Here is a 12,571-nt window from a genome sequence, read left to right on the forward strand (position 1 = left end):
GCTCAGTAATATTCCATTATTATATATATCACAGCTTCCTTATCCATTCATTTATTGATGAACACTTAAGTCGCTTTCATATCTTAGCTATTGCAAATAATGCTGCATTGAACATAGGGGTGCATGTACTGTTCAAATCAGTGTTCCTGTTTTCTTTAGGTAGATACCCAGAGTGAAATTGCTGGGTATGGATCCTCAGCAGTCCTCCAAGGATTAAGTCACAGAGGGCATTGGGTTGCACTAGATTTGACAGGGACTCTCCTAGAAGGTATACTGGACCTTTATTTCCTAAGGACCACTCATTTGGCATTGTTGAGGCCTAACCTGTGTGGGGACTGTACAAGAACTAGATATGCAAAGTGAAAGGAATAGTTTCTGTCTTCAAGTGCTTTTAGTTTTTGAAACAGAACATCCTAAGAGGTGGGTATTAAGGGCCTTGTTGCAAAAAGAGAAAGCCTCAACTAGAAGCTTGGAAGAGACCTCAAGGTTCCACAGAGGAAGAGAACTGTGGTTCAAAGGACAGAGAGAATTGTGATAGGCTTTTGTATCTTTCAAAAATAAATGATATTGTGAAATAGATTGTCCATAAAGGAGAGTGTTGGGATGGTGAAATTTTATACAGAAGGTTTAAAACATTTAATTGGAGCAGAGACTTAGACAAGTCCCCTATAATTGTCAGTAAAGAACAAAGGTCCAGCTGATAAATGAGTGCTGATCAATTGACAGTCGCTTGTGTGGTGCATCTTCTGCAGACTTGCACTTGCTGCATTTAGTCAATGTTGACTGCTGTTCTTCAATACCTAGTTAGGGGCAGGGAGTCCACCACTTCTATCAGATTTTGCACACAGTACAGGCAGAAGGCGACTTTCACGGTTCCAAACGCTTTTCTCCTCTGTAGTTTTAGGCTGTATGAGGCATATCTACAGGAATTTTGGAGGTTTTCCTTTTCTTTTTCATGACACATAATAAAAGCATTTAAATTAGGGCGGTTAACACCCGCAGCTCTACTCCTCTGCACACCCCGTCACCTGCCCTCCCGGGTTCACTCTGCGCACGGCCGCAGGCTAACCCAACAGCGCTAACTGCCGCGGGGAAGCAACCGCTCCGAGGCGGCGCGCGGCGAGCAGCGAGCGTTGCACAGTCGGGAGTCAGGCCAGAGTCGAGTTCAGAAGGTGCAGAGAGGAAGGCGAGGCCGGGCTGGGGGCTTCTGACGAACGGCCCTTGTAGCCAATTGGAAGCCTGGTCGACTTTTCCCCCTGCCAATTGGGAGCGAGACCCACGTTGGGGGCCGCTTCCCGCGGGCTGCGGCTGGATTCGATCCTGCGCGGAGACAGCGAAGGCGGGGGCGGGGGCGGAGGCTCGGCCTGGGCGGCGGGCAGTGGATCCGGGGAGGAGGGAAGACCGGAAGCCACGGTCGTGTCCGATCCTTAGATTCGCTCCCTGGGGCTGGCAGCGGAGACCGAGGAGCGGGGAGAGGCTGAATGTTGGCTCCTTAGTACAGGGAGCGGCCGCTCGGGAGCCTCCTCCCCTGGCGCCCTCCGTACCCACCCGGCTCCTGGGCGCGCCGCCCTTGCGGACGGCCCGGCCGCGCAGACCTCGCTGAAGACGCGCTGCCCGCGGCGGGGACTGACCTGCGGTCCGAGGCCCGCACCACGCCGCCACCCCCACCCGCCAGCCCGCCGGTCCCTCCGGCCGCCGCCATGTCCTCCTCCTCCTCCTCCCCCAGGGAGACGTACGAGGAGGATCGGGAGTACGAGAGCCAGGCCAAGCGTCTCAAGACCGAGGAGGGGGAGATCGACTACTCGGCCGAGGAAGGCGAGAACCGCCGGGAAGCGACGCCCCGGGGCGATGGCGGCGGCGGCGGCGGCGGCGGCCGTAGCTTCTCACAGCCGGTAACAAAGCGCGGCGCCCCGTCCGCTGTGCCTGGCGGTTCCCCGGAAAGCAGGGCCCGGTGGCGGGGGTTTGGCTCCGGGCCTCCCGCCCGCCTCGTTTCCTTTTATTGCCTGCGCTGACCGGGTCGGGAAGCGCCCGCTCTGCTCTTTGGGGCTCTTATTATTTGCTCTCCCTGTTTACCGCATCCTGGTCGCGTACCCGGCCAGGCCTGGCCGTAGGCCCCGGCGCCAGGCGGCGGCGGCCCTGAACTTGGAGAGGGTCGCGGGAGGGGCGGGTTACCTCCGCCGCGGGGCTGGGGTGCGCGACCAGCTCTTTGTTAGTTGAACTCTTCCGGCTGCCGGCGGGCGTCTGGAAGACCCGCTCTCCTTCCAGACCCTCTGCCCGCAGCGTCGCGCGCTGGTCACGGGCACAAGATGATCGTTGCGCCTGTTCTGCCGAGGACTCTTCGCCTAGGTCCAGAGGAGAGTCCTAACTAAAGGAGTAATTACGCTCCGGTGCTCATGCTCTAGTTCTCCTGAAGGTTTCTTTTCTTTAAATTAATTTTTAAAAATTTTCCATTGATTTGAGAAAGAAAGAGAGAGAGAGAGGTGGGGAGAAAGAGAGGGAGAGGAGAAGGGAGAGGGGGAGAGACAGAAGAAGAGAGAGGGGCATCAACTCGTTGTTCCACGTAGTTGTTCCTTTTTCAGTTGTGCCCTCGTTGGTTGCGCCTCACATGTGCCCTGACCGGCGCCCTGAAGATTTAACTTGAATATTTTTACTCTTGGCAGGTATGGAGTACATGCTTTGCTACCCAGTTTTCATTACTGCTTAGTAAAGTTTTTAGCTCTTCGGTTTAAGGAAAAAAAGTGTCGGTGTGGGTGTTGGGACATCTCTAGTCGCAAGTAAAATAAATCTTAAAATCATCTCAGTTCTTCATGCCCCACGAAGAGAGGAACTGAGCTCAGGACTGCTTTCAACACACTTCCTAAGATTCTTGTTTCTCTCATCAAAAAAGGTTAGCTGGAGGCAGGAGGAAATGTGGAAATCGTTTTATCCACGGCAGATAGTAACTCAGCTTCAGTTGGATGGCGACTTGAAGGAAACAAGCAAAGCCCTTCTTTGGTGCATTAAGCAGCCTTAATGACTTAGGTGTTCTTTAAACAGTTAAAACGTTTTCATTATGGTTTTATTTTTCATGTTTTGTTCCTTTTTTGTCTTTTCCAATTTTTTCTTGCTTTACTTTTTCTCGTTTTCAATTGTGATATTTTTAAAAGCACACTTTACCAGAAATTATGACATTGTACACATATGTTCTGTTATTAGAAGTCTTTTAGCTATTGTTTAAATTTATTTATTTAAAAAATTCTGATAAATAGTCCCCAAACTTCTGTTAGATATGATAATGTGATGGGTAAGAAAGGAACTTTTTCATCTACTAAATAAAATAGTTTTCTTACATTTGATTTTTGTGCCTACCCATAGGGAATATTCAAAATGTAACTTGGAAGTGTGTATAAAGAAAGTACCTTGGTTTTTAAAGAAGTGTTCAAAGCCAGTTGTGTTGTAGAAGTTGAAAACAGTAATATTATAACTGATACTTAGATGTATTGTATCACTGTATGTCTTTTGCCTAAAGCCTTGCTTGAATTTTCATGCAGCATCATGAAATATCTTCCATTGAGTGTCTTGGAAAGATAAAACATTAAGTCAATAGTATAGGATGTTGGGAAGAAAATAACATGTAATTAACATATCCAGAGCAAATTGTATCCAGTAGTGGAAATAGCACCAGGCAGAACTTGGGGAGAGTCAAGTCTTAGCTAGCATACAGTTCATGTGACCTTGGGAAAGTCACCTAACTATGCTGAATTCTCTTAGTCTGTAAAATATGAAAGTTGAACTTCATGCCTTCCATATCTGAAGTTGTAGTTCAGTGATGAATGTAAAACTGTTTTTAAATTACCCAGGCAGGAACTAATATATATATATATATATGCAGACTGAGTTATAAATTCAAATTTTTGTTTATCTTACTGCTCTCATATTTCTTAAGTGAGGGTGAATTGCTTTTAACAGTAGAACCCATATTGCACTGTGAATCTAAAGAATGCATATTTTTCCTGTTTTTTAAACATTTTTTAAATGAAATTTTTGATACTGTTTGAAATCATTGCAACTATTGAAACCTGTACATAATAAAATTTTATTATGATAGGCCTTTTCTGGATAGAAGTTTACTGTCTAATGCATCATCGTCTAGTAATATGGTAATTCATCTAACTGCAAAGGGTCTGAGTCAACCCTAGTCCTCTTCAGCCCATCCAGAGAAGACATACCTTTGGTGGTATTAGGTACCACAAAGATTAGGTACAGTGATGGTCAATCTGTACAACTCTTTGGAAGTTTGTGAAGTACAAAGTAAGACTTCAAAGATTTACATTGGCTTTTCATAATTATTTTCATGAGTTCTTTAATAATATGTTAACTAGATTTAAAGAGGAAAGTGAGTACATATTTAGAAAAACAGTGTTTCTACAAATACTCCTAATTTAAAGATGAATTGGTCATTGTGATGATCATGATGTTTCAAGGTACAAGGAGAAATAAGACATGAAGAATAAGACATACTTTAAATTTGAGTCTTATGGTACTTATTTTGAAGAGCAAAAATTTCCCGAGTGATATAGATTCATTGAGGCTATATTGTTGAACAAAGCTTGATTATGGAGGTTTGTGCTATGTATTATACAGTTACTTTATTCTTAGAGAGTACAGACAGTCTTGGATTACCAAGATAGGTTCTGTAGGTTTGAAAATGTTTAAGTGTTTATACACAGGTAAAAATAAATACATCTCTGTAAGTTGCATTTAATAGGTAAATGTTTCAACTTAAGAACAAACCTACAGAACCGATCTCCTTGGTAACCCAGGGACTGCCTGTAAATGCTACTATTAAGTTTAGCAGGCATGACCTTCAAGATTATATTAATAGTAAATTTCTGTATCCACTTCATTTTAAGAAAGCAGTTTGACTTCCAAATATTAGGGCTTCACTTGGCAAAACTAACTGAGAAACTGAATTGGGAGGTTCTTAGAGAAGATCTGCTTTTATAAAGACTGGTATCAATAAAAATTTTTGGAGTACTAACTTATTTCTGAGATTTTTTCAAGTTTTTTTTTTTTTACTTTGTTCTGCTAGTGAGTAAGCAGGAAATTAAATATAAAGTGGTTTGTTGCTGATGAGGTAGAAGTTTATTTTTCAACTTTTATTAACTAGACTTGCAAGATGGCAAAATGGCAAGATAAATGTCCAAATAAAGGAATATATGTATGTAGATAATCTAGTTTGAATTTAAGATATATTATTATACTTTTATGATCTAAATTACAGTGATGTTAGGAATATTATGATGGCTTATTGGATGCATATGGGATGGGAGAAGGGATGAGGTCACTTTATTAGTTTAGCTCCCACAGGAAAAGTTTATTAGAGACCGTGACAGTGAGCATAGTAACTACACTCTGGGGAATAAAACCTTTCAAGGATGTATGCCATGCAGGTAAGTGTTGGGTCCTTGAGACTTCGATAGTAGTAAAATCTCCTTTAGGTAATCTGCTACAGTAAGTGAGGATTTTCAGGCCTACTTTTAGGAAAGAAAGGGAAAGAAGTAGGTATTACTATCTTTTGGTTTTATTTTTTTGTATTCAATAGTTTATAAAGTGAAAGGAGCCATAAGCCCAAGCAGGCAGGTGCCTTGGCTCTGCTACCAACATGCTTTTGAACTCAATTTGCTACCTATCATATGAGATGGTTGGGTTAGATGATTACCGTGATCTCTTAACTTATTAAAAAAATAATTCTTGAGCCCCTACCATGTTTCAGGTGCAGTTCTTGATAATATAATAGTTAAAACAATGTATCTAAAAATCAGTGAATCTACATTATTTAGTGATCTTTTCCCCCTCTATAAAATTGAATGTAACTTTCAAAGTTTGCAATTGGAGCTGCAACAACAACTCAGATGAACCTAGCAAAACAAAAAGGGGGCGTGGGTAGGGAATTTATTGGCCCATGTAACTGGAAAAGCCAAGTTGTGGAATTAGTTTCAGTCATGGCTGGACCCAGAGATTTAGATGAGGTCATAGAGACTTGATTCTGTCTCCCATCCGTGTTTTAGCTCTATCTTATAACTAGCAGATAAAGTGTTCCCTAGCCCTCCTTTTTATCTCCTCCAGTCAACCATTTTTTATCTCTCAATTCCACAACTAATCACTGGGCTACCTCTGAAGGTAGGGAAACATGACTGTGATTGAGAATACCATATAATGATATGGAGTTGAAGAGGTTTTTTTTTTATTTTTTAAACAGGGACAGAGAGAGAGAGAGAGAGACAGGGACAGACAGGAATGGAGAGAGATGAGAAGCATCAATCATCAGTTTTCCGTTGCGAGACCTTAGTTGTCCATTGATTGCTTTCTCATATGTGCCTTGACCGCGGGCCTTCAGCAGACCGAGTAATCCCTTGCTCGAGCTAGTGACCTTGGGTCCAAGCTGGTGAGCTTTTGCTCAAACCAGATGAGCCTGTGCTCAAGCTGGTGACCTCAGGGTCTAGAACCTGGGTCCTCTGCATGCCAGTCTGACACTCTATTCACTGCGCCACTGCCTGGTCCGGCATCTTTTTCTTTCTTTCTTTCTTTATTTATTTTTGGTGTGTTTAGCCAGAAGAAGTGGGAAGGAGTTGAGTGTAGGCAAAAACACGGAGTTTATAGAATAAGACAGCAAATGAGTAAGAAGAGGGAAGGAAAAGACAGGAAACTGAGATCAGCAGGGGGAGTTGAACATCAAAAAACAGGAGATGCTGAAGCTGTGATGACCAGCATCATTTTTTTAAGACAATACTCAAGGAGTTGTCATGATAGTTGGGCTTTCATTGGGTGTTACCTGTCTACAAACAGCACCTTCAATTTAAACTTTTGTTTAAAGTTTTTAAAATTTAGGGAGTGGAGCTTGGATAGCTAAGACATTATAAAAGTCTTTGAATATCTTAGGAAAAATAAAACAACACAAGATGGAGGGGGGAAAAAGCCAGGCTGTGAAGAAGGCTTCATAGGTCCCTGCTGGCCCAGGGACAGATACCTGTAAGGTCCAATATCACAGTGAGAATGATTTACATTTTAAAAAATTGTATTGATTGCCCTAGCTGGTTGGCTCAGTGGTAGAACATGGACCTGGTATGTGGAAGTCCTGGGTTCAAATCCTAGTTAGGGCACACAGGAGAAGTGACCATCTGCTTCTTCACCCCTCCCCCTTCTCTCTCTCTCTCTCCCTCTTTTCTCCCATAGCCATCACTAGATCCAAGTTGGTTGGCCCCAGGCGCTGAGGGTGGTGCCATCCATGGCCTCACCGTAGGTGCTGAAATTGCTGAGCAACTGAGCACCAGACCCAGATGGGCAGAGCATTGCCCTGCAGGGGGCTTGCTGGCTGGATACCAGTTGGGGCACATGCGGAGTCTCTCTGCTTCCCTGCCTCTCAATAAAAATAAATAAATACAAATTTTTTATTGATTGATTTTAGAGAGAGAGGAAGGAAGAGACAGAACCACCAATCTTTTCCTGCATGTGCCCTGACTGGGGATTGAACCTGCAACCTTGGCATATATGGTCAAGGCTGTCTTAACCAACTGAGCTGTCTAGCCAGGGCAAAAGTGATTTGCTTTTAAAAGGCAGAGGTTTTAAGGGGAGATTTGGATGGGGCAGTGGAGTCAAGGGCTTTATCTCCCCACTTCAATTTTGGGTAGGGCTCTTAATTTAACCCAAAGACATATCTCAATTTGGAGATAATTTGACCTTCAACAACATCTTAAATCTGCTATGGCTTTGCAGCACAGCAGTGAGAATGTTTAATATATAATAGATTTAAAAATTTCACCCAAATAATAAAATATTCTTGCATTCCTCCCCCATACTGATTCCTAGTGTAAAGTTAACCCTAATACTTAATTGGAAACCTAGATCCAAAAGACTGCAACTGAATCTTCATTCCAAAACAAAAACAAAATCAAGAGTAACTGGAGGTTTATGGAATATATCAATAGTTTAGGTCATCCCACATGCCTAGGAGAAAGAGGAGGCGCAGAGCTGGGTGACAGAACACATTCCGTCGGGGCAAATGTTTATACGGAGAGTGTGGTGAAACATCAGGAAATCTCGAGGGATTCATGTATGGGTGTCTGGACAGCAGGTCCCTCTGTGGCACATCCAAGAACAAGGAGCTCAGGGAGAAGGCCGTTCCTATCATTCCAGTTTTAGAAGCTTCCCGTCAAACATGAGAGTGACATTTGGTGGGATGATGCCTGGGTACCCACTAGCCTAGGCATTGTCTGGGAAGATAGTCACTTTGGCTGTCTGACCCACACTCATTTGGGCAACTTCTTCCCAGCCTCGGATCACCTCCTGCTTACCTCGCATAAACTTAGAGGGCTTGCTTCTGCCCTAGGCGAAATCAGATTTCTTTCCATCTTCAAGTGTAGCCGTGTAGTGCACCACGCAGGTCTAGCCCTGCTTTAGGTGCCCGTCTCCTCTTGTACTCCGGTGGTGGCAGTGGCTGTGGACACTGGGTGGGTATGGACCAAGGCCCAACCTGGTGGTGGTTCTGCCACTTTGCCTCTCCCCCGAGATAATACTGATTTAAGAAAAGTGTTTTGGAGGTACAAGGGAATGAAAATCAAGTTTGAAAAGATATCTTTAATGTATATTTGGTAGCAACCATAGAGGTTTTTTTTTTTCTTTTTTCTTTTTAAATAAACTACAGAAAGGCCCTGGCCAGATAGCACGGTTGTTTTGAGTGTTGTCCCAATACAAAGGTTGTGGTGGGTTCCATTCCTGGTCAGGGCACATACAGGAACAGATCAATATTTCTGCCTCTCTCCTTTCCTCTCTAAAATTGATACATACAGTTTTTTTTTAATTTTTATTAATTTTAATGGGGCGACATTAATAAATCAGGGCATATATGTTCAAAGAAAACATCTTCAGATTATCTTGTCATTCAATTATGTTGCATACCCGTCACCCAAAGTCAAATTGTTCTCTGTCACCTTCTATCTAGTTTTCTTTGTGCCCCTCCCCCCGTAACCACCACATTCTTGTCCATGTCTCTTAGTCTCGTACATATATACTGTTGAATACTATTCAGCCATAAGAAATGATGACATTGGATCATTTACAACAACATGGATTGACCTTGATAACATTATACTGAGTGAAATAAGTAAATCAGAAAAAACTAAGAACTGCATGATTCCATACGTAGGTGGGACATAAAAATGAGACTAAGATACATACAGTTTTAAAAAATAAATCAACCACAGAAAGGATAAGAATTTTTTAAGTTTAAGAAAAGGAGACATAATTTAAAGATAGAGAAACATCAAGGTAGGTAAATTCATGAAGGGCAAATTCATTGAGTGGGAATAAGGGAAATACCAGAGGTGTGGGGTATGTTTTCTGCTCTGGGCTAAGATAATCATATCTTCTACCATATACCAAATGGATAGCATTTAACATTTTCCAGCTTTTTTTTTTTTTTTTTTACAGAAGCAGAGATAGACAGGGACGGAGAGAGATGAGAAGCATCAATCATTAGTTTCTCGTTGTGCCTTGCGACTTCTTAGTTGTTCATTGATTGCTTTCTCATATGTGCCTTGACCACGGGCCTTTAGCAGACCGAGTAACCCCTTGCTGGAGCCAGCGACCTTGGGTCCAAGCCGGTGAGCTTTTTGCTCAAACCAGGTGAGCCCGCGCTCAAGCTGGCAAGGTCTCGAACCTGGATCCTTCTGCATCCCAGTCCGACGCTCTTATCTATTGCGCCACCACCTGGTCAGGCCATTTTCCAGCTTTTAAAGAATGACTTGAGTCTCAATCTGTTTCATTTGGGAAATATAATTAAATAATATATTAAAATTAGACCTTTTGAGGGATTTTAAAATTGGTCCAGTAATCCATTTCTTTGTGAGAAGACCAATTTGAAAAAAGCCATATTCTTTAGCACAAGATAGTGGTTATCCATCATGGCAAGGGAGATACGAGATGTATTCGACTGATGGGTAGTTTCATTTATTAAACTGAGTGGTAAGTTATTTTGTTCTTTGTACTCTTTTGATGGTCTTAAATATTATATAATAATATATTTTCCCAACTTCTTATTACTATGTAAAATGTTCAATTACATATGCAGTTTTTAACATTTTGTTAATTGGAATTTTTATCTATGTATCTATACTCACAAAAATTGGATATTTCAAAATGAATATGAAGATAAAAGAAGCATTTGATTTTTTTTATTAAACAAGAATATCAGAAAAGCAAACAAGTCAAAGAAAGTTGTTCAGTTATGCAAATGAGATGCAAAACCAACTTTTATTTCATTGGTGAAAATGCATTATACAAAGGGTGAAAGTACTGGCATATCTGCACATACCTGATCCCCTAGTTTTTGTGAGCAGTATATATTTCTATACATTATTTTTCCTAAACTATTTGAAAGTAAGTTACAGACGTCACAATTATCCTTAAATATCCCAGCTTTCTTAAAAAATAGAGATGATATTTTTTATACCACTGTTGTTACAATGGTACCCAAGGTTCCATTGTATAATCTAATATCCTATTTAAATTCTCCACTTGTCCCTAAGATGTATTTTTATAGCAGTTATTTATTATAAAATGAAGGCTTACATACTATATACATTTGGTTGTTGTCTGTCTTTAGTCTCAATCTGAAATCTTCCACTGTTCTTGATACTAACTTTTTGAAGAGTCCAGGCTAATGTAGGTTTCTTTTGCATCTTTTCTTTGCCAGCTGATTTTTAAGGATCAACGGAGATGACTCTTATTTCTTGTAGTTTATTATTGTCTGATTCTTTTAGAGCAAAACTTCTTATTTATACTTTAAATATATGTCTCAATTAAGGGTTTTAGGTATTATTTAGAGCACTCTTGCTGCATTATTATTGCTCAGTTATATTTAGGAGCTTAATGGTGATAATGCACATTTAGTTGTTGAATTTCACATAGGCAGGGTCTCATTTGTTAAGGTTGCTAAAAATATGTTGGTTTACATAGGGAACAATGAGAATGATTTCTTTCAAATTCAGTGACATGTAGTGAATATCTGTGTAAGCATAGAAAAGGCTAAACCTAAGCAATCCAAATGAAATTCCAAGGATTGAATTAGTATGAAAGAAGGTAAAGGGGTTAGCCAAAAAACATACTTACATATATATGTAACACATAGACACAGCCAATAGTGTGGTGATGGCCAGAGGGAAAGGGGGATGAAGGCTATGTAGAGGCAGGCAGAGGTTGGGAAAATGGGGACAGAAAGAGATGTTGATAGGGGCAGAGGGTGAACAATGTGATGTGGTGGGCAAAAGAAAAAATCTCATATATATGAATGGATTGTATATGGAAGTCATTTCTGAAGTGATGCAGGAGAGGTATCCAGCAGCTAACTGTAAATATAAATCTTAATTTACTTGAGTAAAGTAAATTAATAGAATTTGAGTAAGTAAATGAGAGCTATTTTAATTTTCAGAGTAATTCTACATAGTCCCTTGTATAAATTTAAGTTGTCAAGTGTACTGCTGAGTAACTTCAAGTTATACTGGTACTAGGTAACCAGTTGAGGACAAAAATATAGAAATCTATGTTACTGGAAAAAGAAAATATATAATCTTTATATTAAATGAAAGTTTTAAATTGGGACTTGTTCATTTGGACTGCTTGATTTTGATTTTATGGAAGTAAAACTATGAAATTATGAGCCTAAAATGGTGTTCCCAGTTTTTCTTAGCATACTCTCTCTATATTATCTGCTGAGGTTTTTTCTGAGGTTTTCTTCTAGTTGAAATGAGTTATTAAAATAACTTATTTTTACTTTTTATTGAGAAAGACTGCTCCCTTTTAAGAAATAGAAATTTTTATGCCAAGCAACTAAATGTTGATTTTACTTGTAGGTCCTTTGCTAACTTGTGAATTGTGGGTTTTTTTTTTAATGCTTGCTTTTTAAGGCAGAATTAAATTTACTAAAAGGTACAATTTGGATTTTTTAAGTTTTTAATTCCTAATTATATATTTTCTCTTGCTAGGAGGCAGGTGGAAGTCATCATAAAGTTTCTGTTTCACCCGTCGTCCATGTTCGAGGACTCTGTGAATCTGTGGTGGAAGCAGACCTTGTGGAGGCTCTGGAAAAATTTGGGACAATATGGTAAGAACAATTAGGGACTTCGTGCAGATTGAAAACAGAATGAACAAGCCTTGCTTGGTTACTACAGCCTTAACGTTTACTGTTGTATATATCAAGTTTTGCTTATCACTGTATTTCTTTGGAACCTTTAAGCCTGTTGATTTTAACCATTTTGGGGTGATGCATGGATGTATATATTTTTGTGGCCATGATCATCTCTCACTTCCCAACTAGGTTTTATGTAAAACTGATCATTGCTGCTTCTTGGTTTTCAGATGAGTCCATGATTCCTCATTAAACATTGCTTTAAACTAGTGAGTTGATTACACCCTTCTATCATCAGAGTTTCAAGTGGTTAGTGGCACTTAAATATTGATTTTTTTTTTTTTTTTTGCGTTCATGAGAAAGAGGAGGAGAGAGAGAGAGATGAAGGGAGAAAGATGAGAAGTATCA

The 12,571-nt window shown here is 40.7% G+C and overlaps 1 protein-coding gene and 1 pseudogene across 4 annotated transcripts in view; one reads left to right on the forward strand and one right to left on the reverse strand.

Moving 5' to 3' along the window:
* The first annotated feature begins 365 nt into the window (after nt 1–365).
* HNRNPLL (heterogeneous nuclear ribonucleoprotein L like) overlaps nt 366–12,571 on the forward strand; it is a 39,525-nt gene continuing 27,319 nt past the window's right edge. The window contains exons 1-2 of one of the 4 annotated variants that reach the window (XM_066378457.1): nt 366–1,892; nt 12,021–12,139. In XM_066378457.1, coding sequence (XP_066234554.1) covers nt 1,701–1,892; nt 12,021–12,139 — 311 coding nt within the window. In that variant the 5' untranslated portion in view covers nt 366–1,700. The remainder of the gene's footprint in view (nt 1,893–12,020; nt 12,140–12,571) is intronic. The other 3 variants (XM_066378456.1, XM_066378455.1, XM_066378454.1) reach the window with 3 other exon arrangements.
* On the reverse strand, nt 8,167–9,025 carry LOC136397439 (peptidyl-prolyl cis-trans isomerase FKBP1A pseudogene; annotated as a pseudogene).

Source organism: Saccopteryx leptura, chromosome 3, assembly GCF_036850995.1.
Source record: "Saccopteryx leptura isolate mSacLep1 chromosome 3, mSacLep1_pri_phased_curated, whole genome shotgun sequence".
NCBI lineage: Eukaryota > Metazoa > Chordata > Mammalia > Chiroptera > Emballonuridae > Saccopteryx > Saccopteryx leptura.